The sequence below is a fragment of the Parasteatoda tepidariorum genome, chromosome 3, assembly GCF_043381705.1.
Source record: "Parasteatoda tepidariorum isolate YZ-2023 chromosome 3, CAS_Ptep_4.0, whole genome shotgun sequence".
Lineage (NCBI taxonomy): Eukaryota > Metazoa > Arthropoda > Arachnida > Araneae > Theridiidae > Parasteatoda > Parasteatoda tepidariorum.
Window position 1 is genome coordinate 23,720,921 of NC_092206.1, and position 27,551 is coordinate 23,748,471.

The 27,551-nt window shown below is 26.5% G+C and overlaps 1 protein-coding gene across 2 annotated transcripts; it reads left to right on the forward strand.

Annotated features, from left to right (window-relative positions):
- On the forward strand, positions 1-27,229 carry LOC107443023 (sodium/hydrogen exchanger 9B2). Of its 2 annotated transcripts, none has more exons than XM_016056757.4 (13): positions 1-178; positions 2,569-2,672; positions 4,988-5,218; positions 8,453-8,540; positions 10,193-10,375; positions 11,962-12,137; positions 13,938-14,050; positions 14,981-15,139; positions 18,432-18,537; positions 19,082-19,218; positions 21,305-21,382; positions 21,462-21,665; positions 25,939-27,229. In XM_016056757.4, exons 2-12 carry the CDS (start codon positions 2,597-2,599, stop codon positions 21,642-21,644), a joined length of 1,530 nt encoding a protein of 509 aa, XP_015912243.1. In that variant the 5' UTR covers positions 1-178; positions 2,569-2,596; the 3' UTR covers positions 21,645-21,665; positions 25,939-27,229. The 2 variants fall into 2 exon arrangements, with proteins under 2 accessions (XP_015912243.1, XP_042907435.1); XM_043051501.2 differs by having other exon boundaries at positions 11-279; positions 25,939-26,375.
- The last annotated feature ends 322 nt before the right edge of the window (positions 27,230-27,551 follow it).

The window sequence follows — 27,551 nt, forward strand, 5'->3', positions numbered from 1 at the left end:
TCATATGCATAAGTTTGTTTTGATATTTCATTAGCGAAATTTTGTTCACTAATTCGATTTTATTAATGTTCTATTTTTAACACATTTGTTTTTAATATAATATTTATATACTAATCATAGCAGGTTTTTCTAGTAAATTTGCAAGAATCTTGATGTAGTTTATTCCACATCTAGCTAGGTAAAACAATATGAAAAAAAGAGAAATTTAAACATGATGAGTGAAATAAATAAAATGTAAAATGTTGCATGGATATTTCGAAGAAGGAATAAACAGATGCTGTATGTCATATAAAGAATATTTGATATAGTTATATTAATCATTTAAAGAGCCACATGGAATTTTTTCGTTTTCTCTTCCTTTATTCTCGCCACAATTCCGTCTCCTATCATTTAATATTAGATTAATTTTGATTTAGAAAATAGGATATAATGGGTGATAAATTATTGCCAATTTTTTTTTTTTATCTCGTGTGTTTTATTTTGCTTTTTATTTCTTTTTTGGGGGAGGTGAATTCAAACTATAATTATTATTATTTTTTTTTTTTTAATTTATTTACCAATGTTACAATTTGGTCTGTTTACAGCTAGCAAATTTGAAATCTTGCCTCATGTGTAAAATCTTTTTCTTCTGGTGGAATTTAAAAAAAAAATTTTAATTATGCATATTGCAGTGTTTTTAGAAATTTAAAATCTTTGAATAGCATCTTCCGAAATTTTTTCTTCTTCCAAGTTTTATTTTTGACTGTTTTTAATAGCCATTTTAAGAAGTCAATTCCTTACAGTGTAAGTTCAATCTTAAGAGGACACCATGTCATGCGAGAAACTTCTTTCCCAAATTATTTTTCATCTCTATAACTAATTCAAACTATAGCAAAAGTGAGTTTAGGTTAAACTTAGAGTGAGCCATGATGAAGTTTAATTGCTGAAAAACAAAAAATCAAAATATGAAAATCCATTGTTCATTGCATAATCCTATGTTATCTTTTAATTTTTTTTTCTTTTTGATATTTAGAAAATTTCTTTTCAGTATTTGGAATTTCATGGTTCTCTCTAGGTTTGCCTGAACTCCCTTTTTCTATATTTTAAATTAGCTATGGAGCTGAAAAGACAATTTCTACCATGGTATGGAGAAACTAGTCTTTTCTTCTATGCGTTCCATTGCAATATTTCAAATTAATGGATGTGACTCTCTTAGTCAACTTACTTTTACACTTGTATTATTATTATTATATAAACTATATAGATATTTTGTGTCTTGCATAAAGCTCACATAATTATCTCAACAATCTAACTCAAATGTGAGTTTTTATTTTTTTTTTTTTACTTAAAAGTCTGCTTAATATTTGTCATGGCTGGATATTCTAGATTTGCTTAAATACAGAGAAGAAATCAAGAGATTAGGTCTTACATAAATTAAAATTTTTGCAAACTAATTTTTTTATAAACTGAGATTTTTATCTTTGTATTTTTATGTAAATGTTTAATATTACAATGTACCATATAAGTATATACTTCCCAATTATGTATTGTATTGCATTAAATGATAAAAGTGAAAAAATAGTATTACTTAGAGAATTACAATGAATGGTTTATATTCAAATTTATGAAGTAACACAGAGCTAAGATTTTGTGAGAGGGAAAAAGACCTAAACATCATATTAAAAAAAAAAAAAAGGGGGAAATTAAATCAGTATATCATCCCTTTACATTCGTATTACAGAAAGTGCCAATAGTTTTCCATGAAAGTTTTATATTTTTCCTTTGAAATATCCTGAAATTTATTTATTTTTTGTTCTTTAGTGTAATTATTAAATTTTTTTAGTTATTACAATATTACGTATAATAATAGGTATTTTAAAATTGAAATGTCAAATTTTTGTGAAATTTTAGAAAAGGTTTCTAATATTTTGAACTACAGGACTATTTTTGCCACACTTAAAATAGTAAACTGAAAATTATTTTTGTCTGAATGATTTCCTTCTCCCACTTTGTTATATTTTTATTAAGTTTTCTTTAATATTTCAGACTAAACAATTAAAAGGTTTGCTTAAATACGTAATATTTTTTTATATATAATTTTAATAGAAAAATTGTAACTGCAATTAAATTTCTTCGTATTTTTTAAAAAAATAATTAAACATTTATTAACATTAATTTTCAGATTAGTAATAATTCGTCAAAGATAAAGCTCATAGTTATTTTAAAGAGCTTGAGAGTAAAAAGAGCTTGTTTTTCAATTTCAATTAGTTTTAAAAAGTTGTACAAAAGTCAAGAATGATTTTTGATGCACTATAATCACTTGAAACAGTAAAAAATTGTCTTGGACAAGTGCATCAATGTTTAACCTGTTTATTATTCAAATTTTTCCAGGCAGAAATTCAATATTATTTCACTCATTAATTATAAAAACTATAAAATATTAGTATATTGTTTGCCGTACTATATTGTTTCAAAAAGTAACTGTCATTTTTATTTGATTGTTCACTCTTTTTCTATATTTTGATTAATTGTGTCACACTTTAAAATATAACCACTGCTCATGTGAACTTTGTTTTTATACATTTATAGTTGTTATGATTAATTTAATTGGAAGAGGATGAGCTCTGACCCCCATCATCAAAGCCAGGAATCTGAGTATTTAAATGAAAATCAACCAGGGATTTCTAAGTCAGGTGATCTTTTTCTTAATTTTTGTCATTCTTTGATGAAATTTTTAAGTAATTCTTCTAGTTTTTTGTTCTGTGGCGTAACTACCACTATAAATATTAAATACCAATTCACTAGTATATAAGACATGTTAACTTGATTGTATTTTGAGGTACATTTTGATAGATGAAGGTTGACATAGTCTAAAATTAAATCCCCACAGTTCTCTTAAAAAGTCATTGTTATTGTCAAAAAGTCATGAATTTCAATGAAGAATACTAAAAAAATAAATTTATATTTCGTTTTGGATTTTAACTGCAAAAAACTCCAAAATTTACTAAAATATTTTTTTTCTCCATAACTTCTTCACTTTCTTTTCCATTTAAAAATATTATACTTTCTTTTGCAAACCTTATTAAGAATGTGTAAAATACGTAAAAGTTTATCAATATTTGCTATTGCTGGTTTGGAATGAAGATTAAAGTTTGAAAGATGCCATAATTTTCATATAACCAGTAAAATATGAAATTATTCCTGTAACTAAATCTGTCTTTTCTCCTATATGGTGTTCAATGATGTGTTAAATTTTTCTAGCAAGTTTAAGAAATAAAATTGTATGTTGCTATAACTTATTGTGAAGTCAGTTGTTGAGAACATCATTTATTTTTCTCTTGTTATATATCTTGTGTTTGGTGATAAATACTATGTTACTGCACTGAGCTTTTGACACAAAAATTCTTGTTGTATAATAACATTGTTATGTTTAATAGTACAGCAATTTTTTACTATGTATGTGGGAGCTGTTTTATATAATGAACTGGTTTCCACTGGTTCTAGTTAAATATCCTTATTGATTGTTGTATTTTATCCTTTATTGAATTACTAACATATCAAATCTTGAAGAATTACAGTATTGTTATCCATAAAAGATATTTAAAGATGCTTTGCAGATCTTATGTTGAGATTGAGAATCCTTTTGGTGCAATATAATCACATTGACTGCTCCCGATGCAGTGAAAATAGCCCCAATGATTTTGACTAAATATAGTTAACTATATACGTAGGCACTGTCTAAAGTTGTTTTCTCATTTTAGAAAAACATTGTAATTTAAAAAAAAAATTTTAAATTGTTTGTTCAGTTGATTTAATAGGGGCCTTTAAAATTTTAAAGAGCAAGCAAATCTCTGTTGTACCTCGGCCAAGGCAAAATATGAACAGACCAGTTTTTCTGGAAAGTTTTGTTACTGATATAATGAGTTAAATTTTTATTCAATATTTTCAATTAAAAAATATTTATTGAATTATTGATCATAGTTCTTAAAAATGTGAGTCAATCAACAAATAAAATAAATAGAAAGCTCAAAATGGACAATTTGTTATTTTTTATTTCAATATAAAAATATTTCATTTTGAGTTAATTTATTTTGACTGTACACCTAGTTTTAAATAACCAGAAAAAGAAGTTTTAAACTACATAATTACCCAATAAATTAATACAGCAGTGCATTGTAAATTAAATTTATATCATATTTTACTTTTTCAATTGTTGATGACTAAACAGAATGTTTAATATCATTAATGGTAGTGGAACTCAACATGTTAAGGATTTTTTGTCGTATGCTATTATTATCACGATACTTTTACTTATATAAATTTTTTATTCATTTTAATACCTGAAGTACTTTTGGTGATAAATGCTTTGTTATTGCACTGAGCTTTTGGCACAAAAATTCTTGTTTTATAATAACATTGATATGTTGTTTAATAGAATAACAGTTTTTTCACTATATATGTTGGAGCTGTTATATATAACAAACTGATTTCCACCTTTTTTATTTTATAAGAAAGATGTACTTAAAAGTGATAAAACCCATACAAACTTCTCCAATCGCTTAATATTTCTGATGCTTTAAACAATCGTGGAGCTCAATTTTTTTTTTCAGAAATCATTACCCATTTTCTCCATATTCAGAAACAGAAACCCATTTTTAAATGACTAGATTTATAGTGCTTTTCATCATTCCTGTTAAAATTTGAAAAATTCATGATCTATTTTATAACCAAATCTCTAAAATATATGCCTAGGTTAAAATTTGATGTCTATAATTTGAGAATAATAAACAATTTTACTCTTGTTTTATGTTTATAAATGGAATGTTAATTTTCTTGAAATGAATTCAAAGTGAAATTCATATGAAGTGAAATTATAAAGTGAAGTTCATGTTAATTCATCATAATTTAAACTTATTTATTTTTGAAGATTTATTTGACAAATAATTTTTTTTCTCTTTATTTTAATGAAATGTAAATTAGTTATTCTAAAAACTTAATTTTATTTCAGGTGTATTTCAGTGCATACCAAGGAAGTTTAAACAATGGTTTCCATCTTCTTCTAAAGTTGTTTTATATTTTACTCAAGGACTAGTAATTTTATTACTGTTTGGAACTATTTACGGCATGATAGGAAAAGATATCTTTCCAGTTAGTGGAATTTTTGCATTATTTCTTCTGGCATTATTAGCTCATATAGGTGGCTTGATTGTTAAGATTGTTAGGCTGCCTCCTTTAGTTGGTAAGTAATTTACTTTATATATGTTAAAAAGTTATTTTGTTATTTTTGATGTTCTGATAGCTGAAAAATGTAGTTCAGTGCCAACTTTTAGAAGAAAGAAAAAACATTTATTTATTATTCATGCTAAATTGAAAAAGTGCTTTGTAAATGATTGGAATTCTTAGTTGAGTAAAATATTTAGCAACTTATCAACATACAACTGTTGTGCATTTACAACTTAAAAAATAAAAAAGAGCTGCTTCAAACTACAGGGTTGCCACTCCACAGGGAAAACCTGGAAAATACAGGGAATTTAAAAATTACCTAAAATAACAGGGGAAATGCAGGGAATTTTGATTTTTTCTTTACAAACTGGGAAAATACAGGGAATTTTGTTTTTTAAAAAATGGGGACCACTCCAAGCGTAATCTATGGAATATTTAAGGAAGATGTTTCAGCTATACTTAACTATTTCATTTACTATAGCATTATTTAAGTATGTCGTGCTTTTTTCCAGCAATTAAAACTAACAAATATAGTTAGACCAATATGGCCCACACAAGAGCACAGTAATTGTTGTTTCTTCTTAATATATTGCGTGTAATATCTACAGGGAAAACACAGGGAATTTTTTTTACAGATTTGAGACCCTGAACTGTATATTAAAGTAGTTAGTATGATAAGGAATGCAATGCAAAAACGCACTGATAATATGGTCAACAGATGTATCTCTGTTAAACACAGTTGCTTTTTTTATTTGATTGTGTTTGAATTTATTATTTATGGTTCTAAATATCTTATAAACACCAATTAGTTTTTTACTACTTTAAAATATGATTTTGTTGGTGTTTATTTTTCCTTTACAATTATCTATTATAAAGGCCAATTACATGAAATCGATTGGCCTGGCAATCATTTTAGATATTTTTGTTACAATTTTTGTTTAACAAAATAAACTTTTAACTGGTTAAATAATAAATTATGATTAATAAATAAAATAAAAAAATAGACGCAATATAAAAATTGTATAATGCAATTTTAAGTAATAGATCTATTTATTTTTAATAATTTTACTTATTATTTAATGTTTGCATACTTGGAAAACATAATTTACAAAGTGCCTTGGCTATTTGATACCCATGAATCCTGGGGTATGTCTAAAAATTAAAATCATTTCATTTTCAATATTTTTTTTACTTATCCCTGATTAGGCAATTTGTCAAAAATCATTAATCAATTAATAAACAATATGCATGATTTTCAAAATCATTTTTAAAAGAAAAAAGCATGAAAAACTATGTTGAAAAATTTCAATTAATCTTCAATTCAACTAAGTTAATTATATTTAAAACTCCTTTTAAATTGCTATGATCTCACTATCAGTAAAAGCAGCTGATCATTGATGATGTCACTCTTCATGAAACATTCTATTAAGAGTCTATTATCATTAATGTTTCCATTTCTCTTGATAGTTTTTTTTATACAGATTTATTTTATATAAAAAAAAACAGATGATGGGAGATTCTGAAAAGCTTCAGCATTATAGTTATAAGTATTGTATAGTGCTCTATTGCTCAATTTCTTTAATCAAAACTTCTGAGAAAAAGTTTTTTGTTGTGCCTAAAGTTGAACGTATTCAAAAATAAGATGTGCAGCAGTGAAGAGAGATGAAAGCAAAAATAGAAAACATTACTAATTACGTTTTTATTGATTTTCATAGTTTTAAAATTTATTACTTTGTTAAAAAGTTTCAGTTAACAAAATTGCTTTAGTACTTGGTCTTGAGCTTTCAGAAACTAGTTTATTTAAGAAAGATCATTGAATTAAATCAAATGTTTTTTTTTAAAGAAATCATGAATTTAAAAATTTATTAAAGTATTTTAACATGAGAATTTTCATTTCGTAGTTTTAATTATTTTTTTTCCTGTGTTTTAATCATCAAAATTTTGTATTTGGTGTATGAACAATTAAAGCACTTTTGAAAAGGCATTTTAAAAATCTTCTTTTTTTGGATTTTTCCAAATGCAACTTAAAAATTTTAAAATTTGATGTAGTTATTTTTTATGTTTATTATATATTTACTTGTATTTTTTATAATAATAAATAAAATAATGACTTAAAAATAAATTTGCTATATAAAATTTATAACTTAGCTTTTTGCTTTTACACATTTCATTTCTACTCGCATAAAATCAAAATGTTTTCTTAGAAAAGAAAACATCAATATGCTGTCTAATGTAGGCAGAATATCCTACACTGATCCTTTATGAATCTTTGTTCCACTGTCATTCTCTTAGATCAGGGGTGGCGAACCTTTAGGCGCCAACGTTCCATTTTTTCTAGAAAATTGTTTAATGAGGCCATAGATGTGCGGTCAAATAATTTTAACTTCGGGATTATTGGGAAAATAATGATACTAAATACTATCAACTCAAAACTCTTTATTTACTATGAAAAATAATAAATTTTACAATGTCTCAGTTATATGCGTAACTCAACTTAAAGTAACATCAGTGTGATTTCTGTTGTTGCAGATTCGATGACAAATAACTTTTATTAGGTTATAAGATGTTAGTTCCAGCATTGCTGTTAATTTTTTGCTAGTTATTTATTGTTAGCTTGTTTTTTATGCTTATTAATTGTTTTTTGGCATTAATTGTTAATTATTTGGTTCAAATTTTTTTATTTTTTTGTTTGTTAATTGTGAATTTTTATTTAATTGTTAAGATGCTTCATAGTGAACTTTGTGATGGGTGGCAGGCTCAAAATATTGTGTCGCGTGCTATTGGTTCGCCATCCCTGTCTTTGATTGCTTAGATTGAATAAAAGTTTTTTTTTTTTTTTTTAAGAATTAATTGTTTGTAAACTAACAGCAAGTTTAATGAATGTTTATTTGAAATGGCTTAGCAGCATGTTTATTTGAAATGGCTTATTGGAAATAACATAAGATGAGCAAAAGCTGAGCAATGTTTTGTGTAGAGGGAATCACATTAAACCAAGCCTTGCTTTCAGTCACATAGCTTGGTTTACGAATTTTACAATTTTTAGTTGTTTTTAACTCTTAAATTTAAAGTTTTATCAAATTAAGTGGATTTAAAATTTTTTTTACAGATTGATATAACTAATATAACCAGATTTTAATGGGATATATTCGAATGCATATTCCTCATTTTAAATCAAACAAACTTTATTATTTTATTTCTAAACTAAATTGTTATTAATTGCTGTTTATATATTATTGCTTTTTTTTAATAGGAATGCTAATTGTTGGTTTCCTCTTCCGTAACTTATCTTTCATAACATTTTATGACCATATAACGGTCAGATGGGCTGCTTCATTCAGGTACTTATTATTTTTGCCTTATTAATAGTATATATTTTTGATTGGAATAGCTCACAAAAAGCACAAAAGTGCTTGAGTGTTTATCTTTTTAGAAATTTATCTAATCACTTTTATAATTCTTAATGAATGACAGTTGCCTATATTCTTCAGATGTAGTACTTTTCTTCTCCTTCATTTTTTATATTCTTTTTACTTTTGAACTGCAGATTTCCTTATATACGAAGCATACAATTTAAACATCCTTAAAAAATATATTTTTTGCATAGATTTTATGCTATTTTTGTTATTGAAACTGTATGTTTTGAGTCTATATAGTGTAATTCCTTGATTCACCTTCTAGCTTTTTTTTACTACTTAAAACCAGACTTATTATCTATGTACAATTTCATGCAAAACATGAATATTCTTAACAAAAGTTCTTTATTTTTTTTAGATAAGTGCTAGTTTTTTAAAACTACTGTACTTCTAGTTGTAATTGCTAAGAAATATATATTTTTTGTATAATTCTTCCAGCAGTATAATGTTTCTTTTTCCAGTTGGGTTGCAAATATATTTTATTTTTGTTTGTACTAAGAATATCATTACTTGTCTTAGTACTTTTATTGCTTGTACAATTTGTCCTGATAGTAGAATACTTAAATTTCATATGCTTTTTTAAATTAATCGAGAGTAAAATAAGTATATATTCCAAACTTTTAATTTTAAAATGATAGAAAAAAACTAACATAATTTTTTTTAGTTAATTCCAGTTTTCAGAGACATGGATATTTTATATCAAGTTTTACAATCATTTAGTATAGATATTAAATTATTATTATTATTTAAAACTACATATTTATACTCATATTTATAGTTTATTACTTTATTTCTGGTGTTTAGTGGCATTCAAAAAATTAACAAAGGTAATGTAAAATGTGTTCTTTTCAATTACCTCAAGAACACACTGTGTTGTGGTTCTAGATATTCCAATAATTGAAATATTTTTAAAATTAAAATATTTTAATATTTTTGTAATATGATGATTAAAATATTACTGTTATATGATCTTTCAATTATTAAAAAGTACAACACGTTTAATTGTATTTGAATTTTAATTTGGAATATTAAGCAAACCCCAAAAAATTGAAAATCGGTGCCTTAGCTGGTGGTTAGGCTACATTTCTGAAGTTTGTATGACTGAGTTTGAAGTCATACAAAAGTTTATGACAATGATGCTTATGCTCCTTAATCCAATTAAATAAAATTATTAAAATCTATATTTATTTGATTTTTTTCAAAAAATTTAGATAACGAGGCAAATAAATTGTAATATCTATTAAGTAGTGCAAAACTAAACTACTGCTAAGTTACAAATCGAAAAGTCAACATACCTATATAATTAAACAAATCTTTTTGATTCTGTGCATCTAAACTTTTTTTTTTAATTTTAAAGCAATTTATTATTTTTTTAAATTTGCATTTTTCGTGCAAAAATTGTTTAATTACAAATGAACTTTCACTCTATCCAACTTTTACATGGTCTTATACATTTGATTACTAGGTTGTTCTTATTCAATCCATCATTTTTCTAGTAATGAGGCTCAATGATAATAACCTATTTATATTTATAAGTAATAGTTATACCTATACATTTCATATGCATTTTATTCTAGGGGATCAGCTTTGGTTGTAATCTTACTCAAAGCTGGCTTAGGACTTGATGCAGATAAATTAAAAAAATTAAGCAGAGTAGTTTTTCAACTGTCTTTCACTCCCTGTATCGTTGAAGCAATAACTATTGGTGTTGCTTCACATTTTTTATTACAATTACCATGGTCTTGGTCTATAATGCTTGGGTATGTATTTAAATTTATGCTGTGGTTATTTCTTTTATAGTTACTTGAAAGCTTGAATTGTTGGTTGTGAATTATTTTTTTTAATTTTAAGAATTATGACTGCTTGCAAGGTTTTGTAATATCAATATGTTTTTATTGAATACATTTTTCAAATATAAGCCATCTGAGAAATATGCATATAAATTTTCATGCTGATACAGTAACGTAACAAAAAGTTAAAATAGAGAGAAAGAAGCACCTTGTTCATTTTATTTAATGTTCAATATCATTTATATATTTGTTCTTTTACCAATGACAATGAATTTAAATCATTCGAAAACCAGTATGTTTTAAATTGTTGGGAATTATGGGCTATCTCACCTTCAGATGCACCTGTTGCATGTAACTTGAGCTGGGCTATTTTGAGATTCAGACTCAGATTCAAAATACTACAAGCACACACTTATTTGATTTTGTTAGCCCTATCAAAGGGAAGCTTATTTTCCTTTTAAGAAAATTAGCATTTTATCTTATAGAGAATGACATTTTGCTATTTATCCATCTTAGTTTTGATTTCAAATGTAAGTGCTATAAGGTTTTATTTTCCAATCATATTGATTTCAAAAAATTATTCAGTAACTGTAAACTAAAAAAAATAATTTTTTTCAGCTCAGGCCTGCAAAACTTGAAATGTTTCACAATACAGATGATGATACTTGTTGTTACAGGTATTAATTTCACGAAATGTAGAAGCATTATGTACTAGAGTTAGGGCTCCAACGAGAAGGTAATTCTCTGTTAAAGCTACTTTATGTGTCTCAAGGTGGGAATGACGTCACTGCCCTATTTACTTCTTATGAAGCATTAACAAAATCGCAAAAATGGCGAATTCTTAAGAAAAAAATAAAAAAAATATTAAAATAGAAAGTCAGAAAAAAGTACATTGAAGACAATGAAACAAAAATAAAAGTACTGAAAAATTAATAAAAAAAATTTTTTTTTAATACTCTTTAAATCTTTTCTAAGCACAATTTAACAAACATTATATTGCTTTTTGTTCCTTTCATAAATTTCTGAATTATTTTTTATATAAACATCCAATTTATGAATTGCTTTTTTTTAAAAATCGATTTACTGGTTTTTCTCTGAGTACAGTCCAGTTGAACTGTTTTATCTGATACTAGATGTTAACATTTTAAGTTTGCGCTTTGTTACGTAAATTATATTTTGCATTTTATTTTACTACTATGTATATAGTTAGTTTTAGATCATGTGTATGAACATTTATTTTTATTCAACCTGATATAATTCTTTTTTAATAAAACACATAAGATATGTCTGAAATCTTAATAAATGCTTCTTTATGTTTTCAGTTTTAGAAGGAAGGGAGGGGAGTTGTCTTATAGCCATAAGAAAGGGGGGCATAGGTCAAAAAATGTTGGAATCCACTGCATCAGATAGACAAATATTGACACTGGTTCAAGAAACATTTTAGTCCGAGGCTCATCATTCTCCCCTACTTTTCAGACTAACTGAAACTTATCACAGTTTTTGGTATTTACATATATGTGAGCATTATTATATGATTAATTGTATTTATTCTTTAGATTTGTTATATCTGCTGTATCGCCAGCTGTCATTGTTCCTGGTTTATTGAATCTTCAAAGTAAAATGCGTGGTACTAAGAAAGGAATACCTACACTGGTCATTGCTGCTGCTTCTATAGATGATATATTGGCTATAACAGGATTCACTGTGATGCTTACTATAGCTCTTACGCATGGTAAGATTTTGTAGCAATTATTTTATGAAATTATTAGCTTTTGTTAAATTTATGAATAGACAAAGATTAGAAGAAATATTTAGCTTATATTTTATTCAAAAATTCCACTGAATTTACTATACAATAAAAAAGCATGCTTTTTTGTGCATGTATTATAATTGTGTTACAATGGGACTAAAATTCAATTTTCAGTTATCTATTCTCCTTGCATATTTCTCTATCCAATGAATCATATTAATTTAGACAATGTCAACCTCCTCTAAATCTCTTAATTTCCTAAAATATTTCAGAATAAAGTTTTCTAATTTTTTTTTATTACATATATTGCAATTTTAATTATAAACCTCAATGTACTTTTAAACATTTTATCCATTTCAATCTTAATTGAAATACATAATTTGAAATGCAAAGAAATGTGCTTAGATTTTCATTATATTTATTTGTGTTAAAGTTACAGCTCTTTTTTTTTTAGTGTCAAGCTATTTAGAAAAGAAAAATGCTGTTCTGTATTCTTTAATTTGTTGTTATAGCCCAGCTGATAACTAAATGTTTATAAGGAAGAAAAAAAATTTGTGCCAATAAGTGATTGCAGATTTATTACATTCTCATAAAAATTTAACTAGTAGTAAAATTGAAACTGATTCACTAAAAAAATATGAATAATACCTCAAAATATACAATTTCCATTCAACATTCAATGATGCAAACAATGTTTTCTTTCTTTTTGAGAGATGTTATTTGATGTGATAAGTAGTATCAGAAATGGCGATACAAAAATCAGCCATTAAAAATTTCAACATTTGATCTATACATACATATTCCTCTTCACTCGGAATCAGAGCATAGAGCTTCTATCACAGCTTTCCATCTCACTCTATTTGTGACTAGATATTTTGCCTCTCTTTGTGTCATTTGATCAAAGTCATTGTCATTTGATCAATCTATACTTAAAAATATTTTGAATGCATTAGTTTTTTGTGTAAAGCATAATCACATGCAGTTATATCTTTAGCATTAGTGAAATAAGTATTTTAACTTAATTTTAAGCTTTAGAAATTGGTTGCTGATCAAATAACAGTTTTTTTTTTATCATTTTCCTATGTAAAGATTTTTATGAAGATGTAAGACAGTGAAAATCGTAAAATTAGTTACACTAAAGTGATGTATAATATTTGTTTGACTTTTAATAGTGGATATTAAAATCCAAAGTTTAAAGTATGAAATAACTGCTTAAACCATTGTTGGTTTCTTAGAGATAACATTCTTAATATCAATATCCCTTTGTTGGTAGATTATTTTTAACCAAATTTATTGACATTTTGTTTACAATTTTTTGTAATCATTTTTCTGTGTAAAGTTTTTTATGTAAAAGTAAGACAGTGAAAACCATAAAATTAGTTACACTAAAGTGATGTACAATATTCGCTTGGCCTTTAATAGTAGATATTAAACAATGCATTTTATTGAACTGTGTTGATCTACTTTTTTTTATCATTACCAACCCAAAGTTTAAAGTATGAAATAGCTGCTTAAACCATTGTCCATTCCTTGGTTTCTGAAAGATAACATTCTTAATATCAATATCCCATTGTTTTTAATAGTAATTTTAACTTGATATATAAAATTTATTGACATATTTTAATCTTTAATTACTTTTTAAGTTAGTGGACTTACATTATTTTGTTAAAGGTTACATATGTTTATAATAGCTTTCATTTTGTTTTAAAAGTTTTTTTTAAATCTAATTTATATCTATTATCATTTTTGTAATTTAGTTATTGATTAAAGTTATATTTACAGATAATCTGGTCTCTTCAGTTTTAAAAGGTTTATTTGAACCAATTGGTGGACTTATATTTGGATTAGGATATGGTAGATTACTGTGGTGCTTGCCCAGCCTTGAAAGTTCTCCAGTATGTATGCATCTTTAAAAAAAAAATTTATGAACTGTAATCACAAATGTAATTATTATATACATATTTTTCATTGATATTACTGTTTTGGATAATGTATAAATTTCTTGTATGAAATTTTGTTCAAATTTCTTGTATTGAAAGTTCGTAATTTATTTTATACTGATTAAAAAAATTAATACTTTTCTAGATTGCATTGTACTTCATATAAAATAATTATGTTCTTCTATAATCTAATCTAAGTTTTTTTATATCTAAGTTTACTATTACTTTCTTAATATGGTCACTTACCATCCAACAGCATGTAAGTTTGTGCTTTTGCTTTAAGTATTTTATCTTTGTTTCTATTTATTTATTAAATTTTTATTTTCAAGTTTTTATTTATTTATTTTTGTTCCATGTTCTTTCTTCATATTTTACATCAATCTTATTTAGTTAATGCAACACATGAAATATGCAGAGAAGACCTTTTTTAGTGTCGTATGTTAAGTAATGATGAGTGGCCTATTATTTTGTTGTCATATTATTTTTTACTGTGATTTATTTCGAATTTACTTTTATTTTCTATAATTATTATGTTCAATTAGCAGCATTACCACTATGTTACTTCTTTTATTTTATTTTCTTGCATTTTTGTTATTATCTTTTTCTCTTTTTTTCTTTATTTTATTTATTTATTGTTTTTCCTTTTTTTTTTAAACATCACAAACTTGATTTCTCAATTCTTTGCTAAACTTTACTTTTTTTTGTATAAAAATGGCTATTAAATAGATAATTTTTTTTTTAAATTTAACTGTTGAATCCGTGAGGAAATGTATGACTAATTTTTATTACATTATAAGCCAGCAACATGCTTTCGTATTTTCTATATTTGTTTAACATGAGATTTTAAGAAAAAAAATTTGTTTGTTGCAAAGTTTTTGCATTTAGTTTCAGGTGATGTACTACCATATTTTGCTTCTGTGCTTAGGAGGTTCTACTGTCATGTTTTTCAGTAAAGAATTGGGTATTGCAGGAGCTGGTCCAATGGGTTGTTTAGTATTAGCATTTGTTGCAGCTTTAAATTGGAAGAAGGATCCAGAACATTTTGTAAGTTTAAAATTTGCACATTTTGTTTGTATTTAAAAAAATTCATTTTAGGCTCGACGTTTTTAAGCATTTAGTATTCAAAATTATGATGCTTTTTATCAGTTTTCTTATGTGTTAATTTAGGATTTAATTTTGCTCAGTTAGTTAATATTCTTTTCATAATAATTAATGCATTCGAAAGTTTGGTATTTTTTGGCTAGTTGGGTGCAAGTGCCACCAACTCTTTTTACTTTGGAGACATTTTATCACTATTTCCAGAAGTAACCAAACAAAACGGCCGTCATTGAAGACTAAACCGAAAATGTTAATCAATATACAAAACAGAATCCCTAGTGATTTAACGCAATTTGTTACGCAAGCCTTGCCGCCGACCATCAGACCCTTTAATTGGCTCCCAGAATGCGGTATTTTGAAAATAAAATGGCCTAGTGAAGCGAGCCTTATAATGGGCTTAAAACTGAGCATTAGCAGTTGCTCAACGAGCGCAAAAGGAGTTTGAATGCAGGGGGGCACTCTCTCTATCGCAAGTGCTTGAAGGAAAAATGAAGGGTGCTGGGGGAGGGGTACATGTAATCAATGTAATATATATATAATAAAAAGTATCGTTTTGAATTTTTATTTTATTTCAGCACGGGTCTAAATTATTTGGTGACTTTCCGCTTGCGCCCGACTTACCGTAAAGTACCGAAAATTCTCTTCCTAGGGCATTCATTTGAATTTTAGCATATTCTGTAACCTGTAGCTTATTTTTTTCAGTGGTTAAACTAATACTGATTACACAATTATTCATATTTTTGCAAAATATGATTCATATTTTTACAATTATTCATATTTTTGTTTTCTGCAAAAAACTATTTTGGTTCATCAAGAAATAGATTTTAAAAACAGTTTGTTATAGAAATGTTACCTTACAAAAAGTGTGGCTTATCATTGTATTGGTCCAATCCAGGGCTAAAGAGAATAGAAGGGCTGGTTCACTCCTTTGAAGTATCTCTTGCCGCGCCGATCCTCCAACGTCACTCTAGTGACGTCACTTTGGCGCAAAGCTCGCACTTTTACTTCAAGAACGGAGCGTTTGGCCTTACTAGCTCTAACTAATATTGGATCATTTCTTTTTGCGAGATATTCTAAGACATTTGTTATTTTCTATAATGACTTTCCTCAGTTTTTGCAGTGAATTTACAAGAATTTAAAACTATTATCGAAATGCCAGTTTGCGCGATTGCAACTTGCNTATTACTCCTGTCTCTTCCTAGGGCATTCATTTGAATTTTAGCATATTCTGTAACCTGTAGCTTATTGTTTTCAATGGTTAAACTAATACTGATTACACAATTATTCATATTTTTGAAGGACCTGGGACAATATTTTGAAGAGTGTTTTCTGCAAAAAACTATTTTGGTTCATCAAGAAATAAATTTAAAAAACAGTTTGTTATAGAAATGTTACCTTACAAAAAGTGTGGCTTATCATTGTATTGGTCCAATCCCTTCATTTCTCCAGAACTTATATGTAGTCAGGGATTCTCAAACTTTTTATCACTTTATGTCATGATTTTGTATAAGATTGTGAAATAAAACCATACTATCTATTATTTAATTATGAGGTAAAAATTTAAACTTTAGCAGGATAATGGCTTCTGTTATCAGTCACGACTTCTGTTTTCCAGTTATTATATATTAAGAGCTAATATCTAAGCAAAAATGTTCCCATAACCATTCTCTGTTTTCGCTCATTTCTATTCACCAAAAAAAAATTTTTTTTCACCTGTCCTGTTAAGACACTCAATTATATTATTAAAGAATATTATTTTATTTAATGTTTGTTTTGTTTCAAATATTATTTTTTTATTGCATGTAATTCTTGGAAGTAGTGTTGTTTTTAAGAGTTTGTTTGTAAACTCTTGTCAAATTAAACTTTTTGAATCAGCCATGTTTCATACTTATTTTTGGATATTAAATTGCATTAATTTTTCAAGTTAATAGATTTTTACCTGTTTTGAAAAGAAGTAAGAGATTATATAAAAACAAGTTAAGTCTAAAAAAAATTTATAGCATTGATGAAGAATTTTTTTTTTCTTTTCAATTTTCTAGTTTTATATTTTCTTTATTTTGTCATGTCATTCAAGTATATTAAATAACATTTTTTGATTTTGTGTTGTGATGATATTTTTCTGAGCTTCATTTTCATAAGTTAAACAATAATTAAAGAGATTTTGATTTCCTTATTTGCTTTATTTACTTTTCATTATTAAAATCACGTTTATTTGAATTATTAATTTTGGAAGAAAGTAAGCTTTATATTTTAATAATACTTCATTTTAGATTTTTAATTAGATAAAAATTCCATTAGAAGTAAAAGAAAATTATGTTTGAAATATTTTGTTAAAAAAAAAAAAAAAATTACGTTTGAAATATTTTGTTTTACTGTTGATTTCAAAAATAAAAAATAGAGAATTAATGTAAAATTTCTTTTCCAACAAAAATCATTGAATTTGTAATTCTTAATCTGTAAGTTTTTTTTTTGACAAAAATATATTTTTTAAGATGCACACTGATAAAAAGATATTATAATTCTACTTTATTTTGTAATTTTATGTAATTTTGCTTAAACACAATAAGCACTTGTATTAAATGATTTAATTCCTAATAATTTTCCTAAAGATGTTAACTAATTTAACAAATGATATTTATCAGTTAAATATTAAGGTAAAATTTGAGCAAGATGAAATAAATTATAATTATAAAAACTCTGTAAAATAAAAAAAATTAAGTTTAAATTATTGTGTTTTACTATTGATCTCAAAAATAAGAAATACAGAATTAATATATAATTTCTTTTCCAACAAAAATCATAAAAGTTGTAGCTCCTTTTTACGCTGTAAGCTAAAACATACATTTTTAAGACATACTCTGAATTGTAATTCTACTTTACTTTGTAATTTCGCTTGTTTGCATTAAGAACTGTTATTAAATATTTTAACTGTTATTAAATATTTTAATTCCTATTACTTTTCTGAAGGTGTTGCGTAATTTAACAAATGATATTTTTCAATTATACAATAATTAAGGTAAAAATTTAGCTGGATAAAATAAATTCTTATAATTTCTTACTTAAATCAAAATAAATTTTCAACTTCGTCAAGTGCGAATTTAATTTTATAATTTAGCAAATAATCTGTAATTATCATTCATTATTATTAATATAAAATTGATATATTATTTTTGTTAAAATGTTTTATATTTCTTTAATCAGCTCCTGATATTAATTATAGTTCATAATTTATCTGTAGAATTATATAGAAAAATTGATTTCTTTGCTCTGGAGCTTGCTTCAACCTTTTTTGTTTAGCCTTATTGGTGCTGAAGTTTCTGTTGGAGATTTACAGTCTAATCTTGGTAATGTATCTATAGTTTTATAATTTTTTTGTGATTTCTGAAAAATTATTTTTTCTATCATGAATTCCTATTTTTATTTTATATTTCACTTTATCATTAAATGAATATTATTTTCAATTCACCTTGAATTTTTAGATTTTTCTGTTGGTTGCTAGTTTAAAAAATTGAGTCGTATGGAACACAAATTAAACCAGAGTTTCTATCTATCTATCTCTTTCTCTGTTTTTTCCCATTAATAATTTATATTTTAATTCATAAATTGAAGTGTTTGAAATAAATTATAGAAATAGTTAAAAAGATAAAGATAAATTAACTTACAAATAAACTAGCTAAATATGCCTCCNTTTTTTTTTTTTTTTTTGTTAATGCTATATTTCTAAAGAATGACTAAGCAATTAATTTGAAATTAGATAAAACTCATATTCTAGTTCCTGATTAGCTGTCAGCTATTATTTATTTATTTATTTTTGCTTTAGAAATAGATATATTTTCTTTATTTTTTCATTTAATTGTATAATTTATTGAAATCAATTGTATTTTCCAGGAGCTGCCATGCTGACTCTTTTTATTGGTTTAGTATTCCGTATAATGACAGCAGCTTTTGTTACATTTGGGGGAGGGTTCAATATTAAGGAAAAAATTTTCATTGCATTTGCTTGGTTACCAAAAGCAACAGTTCAGGTAAATTTCAAAATATGTTTATATTATTTAATAGCTTATTTGAAACTCTTGAGAGATTTTCTTGATATAAATTTTTTATTTTATCTGCCATATATCCTGATATGCAACTCATCCCCCATTTTTTGATAACAAGGCAACAAATTTTTAGTATGACATGTGTAGATGTTGATTATTACTCCTGTAGACATCATAAAGAGTGCCACTCTTTATTCCTGGGGACTCCTGAAATCAATTTTGAGGAAAATCAGTAGACTAAATTTCTCCAATTAATATCTCTTTTCCGATTTTTTTTAAATTAAAATGCCCCTCTTCCTTAACAATTCAGAAAATATTTTCTGTTAAGAATAAAATAATACATTTTAATGAAAACATTGTTATTTTTTATAATTACTTTGAAGTGATCAAGTAATGATCACTTCAAATCACACCGAAATGAAAAATTGTGATTAATGCTTCAATTACACAGGTATTCAAAAACATATAAATTATGCAAAAAGTGAGCGTCTGTGAACAATGAGCTTCAGTGCTTGCTTTCATAAAATTTGTACTGTTGTTGTGTCTAGGATATCCATTACAGGGAAGGATCCATATGACCACACTACAAACATAATTGATTCCGACGCAGTTGATGTTCATGAATCTTTAAATATGTAGCTTTTCAGTATACTTGAAAAGTTTTCATTTTTTTCTGAAGCACTCATGGATAAATTATCTTAACTTTTAAATTTTTTTTTCAGAATTTAATTTAAAGCATTAGCTCTAAAAAAAAAACATTGTATGTAAAGAATATAAGATGAAAGAAAATGCTTATTAATTGTGTATAACATATTAAAAATAGTTTTCAAAAGTGTTGCATTGATACAAAGTAATTCCTATCTACCTCAATGCATCAATAAATCATAATTAACTTTTGTTCATCTTTATTACCGGTGTACAAGTTTACCTCCCAATTCTCTTAAAGTTTAGGTTGTTTGAAAAGTCGACCTAAGCTCCACAATGTATGGTATTTCTTTTTTGCATTTTAATATTATATTTTTGCTGTCTCATTTTTTTATATAATAATGACTAAAATAAATGTGTTTGCTTAAAAGTTCTGTGATTAAAATAAATATTTTTTTCTTCATTATTTTAAATATTTTAAACTTCAGAATTATTTGTAAACGATGCAGGTGTATGTTATTATCATATTAAGATTTATAGCATAAATATGTTAGCATTTATAACATTAATTTGTATTTTTTTAACATTAATATTTGTAACATTAATAGGTTTTTTTACATTAATATTTATAACATTGATATTTGTAACATTAATTTTTAACATTGATATACATATTAGGATGCTGTCTCAAATTTAAGAACTGAGTTTAAATTCATGTTGAAATAAAAAATACCAGCAAACATTCATATTAAGCTTCTTGACAACTGCCAGGGTGGTAAAAGGTCATAAACATTTTGGCAATATTGAAATGAAATGTATGCCCAAACAATATGAGGGAATAAAGGATTTATCAAATTCTTAATGCTGCATGTATCGATCATGTTCCCTCAGTCTAAATTTTATCATTTATATTTCTTTACATATTTTTTCTTGTTGAGTAAAGAATTTCTGAAAAGGATTATAATTGGATCTTGTTTTGTGAAAAAGAAAAAAGATAAACTTATCATGAAATATGGTCTACATATTTAGTTAGCACATGTAACAATTTTATATAAATTATTGTGTTGGCCAGGTGACCGAGTGGTTAGTGTGCCTGACTGCGAAGCCAATGGCTGCGGGTTCGAATCCCGCTCTGGGAATGGATGTTTCTCTCTCTCTCTCTGTTGTCTTCTGATGTATGAATGTGGCCCACCCTATGAACGGGTATTTGTGGCGTGGGTAATGTTGCTCTCCTCCGTGACTTAGGTTCATAGGTGCCCACAGGATAACGATAAATGAGCAATGCTTCCGGCATCTTCTAAGGCAAAGGACGAAGTTCAGTGCCTGCCGTTATTAAAAATAAAAATATACATAAATTATTGTTGTTAAAATTCTATATATAGGAATTCTTTTTATTTTCCTATAAAAACTTGAAATTCTTTTAAAGGCGGCTATTGGATCCCAAGCCTTGGATTATGTTGTTACTAATAATGGCAGCCCTGAAATGCTGGATTATGCTCAAAAGGTAAAGTAATGTTTGTGCTCTTTAGTCATAGATTTGCAATTATTATCAAAATCTTCAATTAAATCTTCAATTTTTTAAGGTTCTGACATGTGCTGTACTTTCTATCATGATGACAGCACCGATTGGAGCTGCTTTCATTTCTATTATGGGCCCTAAATTGTTGACTAAAGATATTCAAACCAGAAGGAAAAGTAAACAAAAATTAGAAAATTGTGATTCAAATATCCAAGATGTCGAAAACTGTATAATGGCTAAAATGTGAGATGAAGTTTAGTATGTTATGGTAAGAAATTTATTAAAATTTTATATAAGTTACTAAAAGATTGAAATTAATATTTTAACATTTAATACTTATCAAACAAATACTTTATTTTGTTCATCTATAATTTTCACAGAAAAAAAATTGTTTTTTTTTTATGTACATATTATTAATTTTAAGTCTTGTCTGAATTTGATTTAGAATATTTAATATTTTTCTGAAATGTTTAGTTATAAGTAGGGCCCTATAAATTATGCGGAAATTTTTTATAGATTATGCGGCTAGGATGCTGCGATTTTTAAAAATTGTGCGGTGTCTTTTAAAAATTATGCATGCAGGTTGCGAATGACCCAGAAAACAATTGAAACTGAAAAAAAAAAATCACTTAAAAAAGTTCAACTTTCTTTCCTGTTTTAATAAAAAAAAAAATATTCAATGAATACAGTAAAGATTTCAACTAAATTACCTTCTTATGTATTGTACATCCATTTTCTACATCAGAACAATTATTAAAGTTTATTAAAATGGAGAGAAGTTAGTCCAGAAGCTGCATTTTCTTTCAAACTCTGTCTTTGTTTTGTAAAAATTTGGCCGTAGCAGGATACAGCTCTTTCACAATCTACTGAATTAGGAAGCACTGAGAGCACTTGTCTTGCTTTTTTTGTAAGTTCTGGAAATCTCTCTGAGACTACCTCTGAATTCCAGAATCTAATTAAGTCCTGGTTTGAACATTCTTTTACATATTCTTTGTAAGCAGCATACTCGAGTTTTATATCTTGACCACTCATTNTTAATGTAACTTTTAATTTTTTATTTCAGAAATCTATATAGGAATTTCACCTTACTGTTACATTTTTATCAGAGTAATTAGTCTGAAATTACAGTAAAATTTTTAAATTTTTTGGATTAGTTAATACTCTTGACAAACTTATAGTTTATTTATATCTTATCATTTTACATTTTACAATGTTTGAATGACTTTCGAAACTTAGTTCCGAAAAGTTTCGTGAGGTAATTAGCTAAACTTTTTTTTGTCGTCTTCTTTGATGTTTCGTCTTTCGAAAAAACCTGCCCCATTTTTCCCGTATTGCAAAGGTGGACTAAATATACTGAAAAACAAAAAGTATGTTTTTTTTTCTTCATGTTTTCGCATTATTTTGCAATATTACTTCGGAAATATAATTTGTTTTTCATTTTTAATATAAAATTTCGAAAATTATTATATTTTCATTGATATATTTAATTATTTAAACGTACTGTAGTATTTTTTTTATTTTTACTCACCATATTTCAGCCGCCATTTTTTTTTGTTGGTATTTTTAGTGTATTACAAAATTTTAACTATGAATTCAATTTACCTACACATAAAAAACCCCTAAATAAAAGCCTCCAAATTTTGAAACAAATTTTATCGAAATACTAATTTTGGCCACGAAACCTTAGATACTGGCCCACTGTGCAACGTCGCGTAATGTTTATTACCACTGGTCAACCAAACCTCATTCATTTATTTTTCTCTGTATGAATATTTTTCCCAGAAAAAGAAATGAATTGATTTTCGTGGATCTAGTGCAATGACTATTTCGAGTAACGTGCAGCCCATTCTAAAAACTCTCCAGAAATTCAATTTTCCACAGCAACCCATTCTCTGATCCTTCTCCCCCCCCCCTCCGGCAAAAGAGAGGGGGTTATCAAATCCTCGAATTGCCTCAGAGGTATCTTTTGCATTTAACATTGAAAAGAGGATACTTTTCTTGAATCGCAAGCTGTCTAGTGGCTCTTTTAAACCTTCAAATTGAATTTCGAATTACGAGCTTCTATTACTAAAGTTGTATTGGTTTAAGGGTTAATAGAACAACTAAGAAATTTTTTTAAGGAACTTTTACGCATTCTAAATTTTTAATGAAAATTCCATTGCCTTGTCCGTAATCTATTACATAACAACACTGGAGTAAGAAATTAAGAGAATTTGCAGACTGGGTCGATTATTTCTAAAACTACTGGACTGATTTGAATGAAATTCGATATGTACATACATTGATACAATACAAAACAAATAATTATTCAACAATTGTAATACACACGTATGATAGTGCGTAACACTCGTTGGTGTCGGAAGGTATGAAATTGAAACAAGACAATTCAGGTCAATTGCCGCAGGAAATGATAAACTACCTTATTTCAAGTATGAAATCTCGCTGCAAGGCCTGTATATCTGTAAGAGGGGGCCATACCCCATAATTAGGGCCCTATAAATTATGCGTCTAGAATGCGGCGATTTTTAAAAATTATGCGGCAAGGATGCGGTGTCTTTTAAAAATTATGCATGCAGAAGTTAGTCCAGAAGCTGCGTTTTCTTTCAAACTCTGTCTTTGTTTTGTAAAAATTTGGCCGTAGTAGGATACAGCTCTTTCACAATCTACTGAATTAGGAAGCACTGAGAGCACTTGTCTTGCTTTTTTTGTAAGTTCTGGAAATCTCTCTGAGACTATCTCTGAATCTAAGTCCTGGTTTGAACATTCTTTTACATATTCTTTGTAAGCAGCATACTCGAGTTTTATATCTCGACCACTCATTCCTGGAATATTCTTGAATACATCGTCGTCTTCAATATTGAGGTTGACTATCTGCTCTGGATCGAAAACTCGAGCAGCTTTCATGAAGTTTAATGCAGGTTGACTAAACTTGGGCCCGCGTTTTTTGAATACGTCTAGTTCTGGAGAGTAGTAAGTATTCAACTTTGCAATTGTTTTTGTGAAACACTTCTTGAAGAAATACGTTGCGTGAATCTTTTCGTGAGTATGATGCCTGAGAATTACATCGAAGTTTAGACCGCAGATCAAAAATCTTATTGTAAGCTTTGTGAATAGATACACCACATGTTTCGAAAAAGAGAAGAGTATCCATTAATATCTGAGCGTGTTCTGCAATGAATTGAAAGTCTTTGCAAACGCACTTGCTTTCCACAAAAATTTTGCACTGATTGAGACAAGCAGTGTCAAGAGTAAGATTTATTTCACTGCTAAAAAATACTATTTAAACATTACAATATTCAGCATGATATTGCACTGATTTAAACCAGGAATTCCACCGTGTCTTTACTGGTGCTGGGCAAAGTTTAGCTTTCTTATTGTCATCTGTTAAAACCTTTAAATAGCGGCGCTTTCTTGCAGGACAATGCTTGAACAATATCTTAAAGTTTCCTGTGAATTTGTCCACCTCTGTCAGATTCTTGGAAAGATCTGACAACCTGACCAAAAAGATTCTTGGAATTGAAAAAGAAGATATATTTCAATTGAAAAAAAAAACCCTTAAGGAGAAATTTATCTGGTAAATGAATACATTTTGCTGAAAAATAAAAATTATATAGATATGCTGCGATTACGCGGAAAATTTAAAATTATGCGGATAGTTGTGAATTATGCGGGTTTTCGCATCTTCACATAATTTATAGGGCCCTAGTTATAAGTATAATATGATGATTTTGATAAAATTAAAAATCCAATGTCAGTTACACCTATTAGCTTTAGCTAAATAATTGAAATTCACCTCTTCTGTGCTCATTATAGGGAAATGTTATTTGAAATATTTCTAAACTTCATATAATAATTTCTTGAGTCTTGTTTCCACCAAATAAAAAAAGTCTTGTATCAATGTGAAGCAATTCCATTAAATGTGGAATATTCATTATTAGTTGTAATTAACGAATTCTAGTCTTTGCTTTCTTTCCTAATGTCCTTTTTTTTAAAATTAAATTTGGATAAATATACATGCCAATAAAAGTATACATACATATATTTTGTCCAAGGTAAATTTTGTTAAGTAAACAGGACTATTCCTGATCATTAAAAGTGCCTAGTATTCACTCATTAAAAAGAAGTCTTGTTTAAAATCTACATTATTTTGTGAACTGAAATAATTCTTATTTGTAATCCTGCTTTCCCAATTGCATCCAATTTATACAATATTGCATACCACTTTTTAACATTTGTTAATGTAATTTCTGCACTCAACACACATTAACAAAAGTATACCCTGTGATGTTCTGATAAAAAAAAATTCTCCTTTTTGTTGTTACTATGTCATTTAATTATAAATGTATGCATAATTAAATATTTAATATTAATTGAGTCACTATACAGTATTTAGCTTATGAATAGATAAGTTTTTAGTTAGATGTTGACATTTTTTACTTTGGTTATATAAGAACCACAATGGGATATATAATGTTTTTAAAAATCTGTACAAATTAAAAATTATTATTGATTAATTGCATGTTTTTGGATTTATATTTCAGATTTGTATCAAATGGATGTTTTCCTGCTATAAACTTTTTCTTTAGTTCAGCACAATTTGAAAAATTGGCATCTTTTTTTGCAAAGCTGAACTATTATGAAGCTTAGTACCTAGTAACTGGCATGTTTCAAACTTTAAAGTACTCTTCCATCATTTTTATCAAAAATAAGCATTTGCACTGAGCTATGTTGAAAGTAATAGATTTTTTCTATTAATAATATTGCAAATAGGTCTTTTACATATTGCACTGTTTTAAAAGCTAAACAAATTTATTTTATTTTTTGCTCATTTTTTAATGTTCACACATTGTAAGTTGCTTTCAATATATCTGGAAATTTTCAATTTATATGGTTGGATTTATCATCTCATATTTTAAGTTTATATATATTTAAGCTTTGTTTATATATATGCTTAGTTATATGTCTGAAAATGTGCAAAGGAAATAATTTTATCTTTAAATATTATGTATATTTTTTCTTCAGGAATAAGTATTATTGCATTTAATGAACTAGTATTTGCATTGAGAAATTATTTTTTTTCGTAATACTGGTCTATATTTTTACAAATGTGTTGATTTGTTATTTTAAAAGTAGTTTTTGATTTAGTATTGTTATTTTGAATACTGTTTTGACAGTATGTAATGTTGAAGTAATAGTATTTGGCAAGTATTATTTTCCAAACTTGACTGGTCTATATTTTCACGACAATACTGGTCTAAAAAATAATCAAAGGAATTATGTTTGTTTATAAATTGTTTTATTTGTCCTAATATTTTTTTAAAAATATTCCAATGCATAATACATAATAATAATCATTTCGTTTCGGCACTCTTTGCAAATGCTAGTAAGTTTTTAAAATACTGGTAAAATGTTTTATCAATAATACTAGGTTTAAAAAAGAGAACCAAATTTGAGTACATAATAACATGAGAATATCCGTAATAATTAAAAATGTTAAATATATGCTTTAAAAAACACACACTATAACATTTTATAAATTATTCTTACACTAAAAGGACTTAACCAAATGTTGAATGAACATTATTTGTTATTACATTATTTATCCTAATTTTTTTTAAATAAATGTTCCAATACATAATAAGTAGAAAAGTAAATTTAAGCAATTTTTTTATGTATATATCAGTATACATATGAATTTGAACCAAAAAATTTCAACAATAAATAAAAAAATTTTAAATCTGAATAATTGCAAAAATAAATATTTATTGTTGACTGCACTTTTTATAATAATAATGAAATTTTATATTTTAATAAAATGTACTTCAAATTTTATTAATTTGTGATAAAAATTAGATTAATTTTTAAATCTAGTAGTGTTACAATTTCTTTTTTAGAAATAAGTCATTTTTGTGTGTACATATGTAAACATTGTTATATTAAGCATAAAATCTACATAATGTTATTTTCAGATGTAATAATATGGTTATTTGTGCCAAAGCATTTGATCTCAAAATCATCTTATGCCCCACTCGACAAATATAAATATTTATTCTTACATGTATTTTGTAAACTACCATGGTGTCAGTAACATGTCACCGGAAATGTTAGCAGATAAAATGCATGCTAGACTAAAACTCTTATATGCCAAACATCT

What these genes read in the sequence shown, in the direction of transcription:
- LOC107443023 (XM_016056757.4), top strand. Translation starts at nt 2,597, where the DNA reads ATGAGCTCTGACCCCCATCATCAAAGCCAGGAATCTGAGTATTTAAAT. An exon ending in TCTTGGTCTATAATGCTTGG is followed by an intron (nt 10,376 to 11,961) that starts GTATGTATTTAA and finishes TTTATTCTTTAG; the next exon opens with ATTTGTTATATCTGCTGTAT. An exon ending in TACCAAAAGCAACAGTTCAG is followed by an intron (nt 19,219 to 21,304) that starts GTAAATTTCAAA and finishes ATTCTTTTAAAG; the next exon opens with GCGGCTATTGGATCCCAAGC.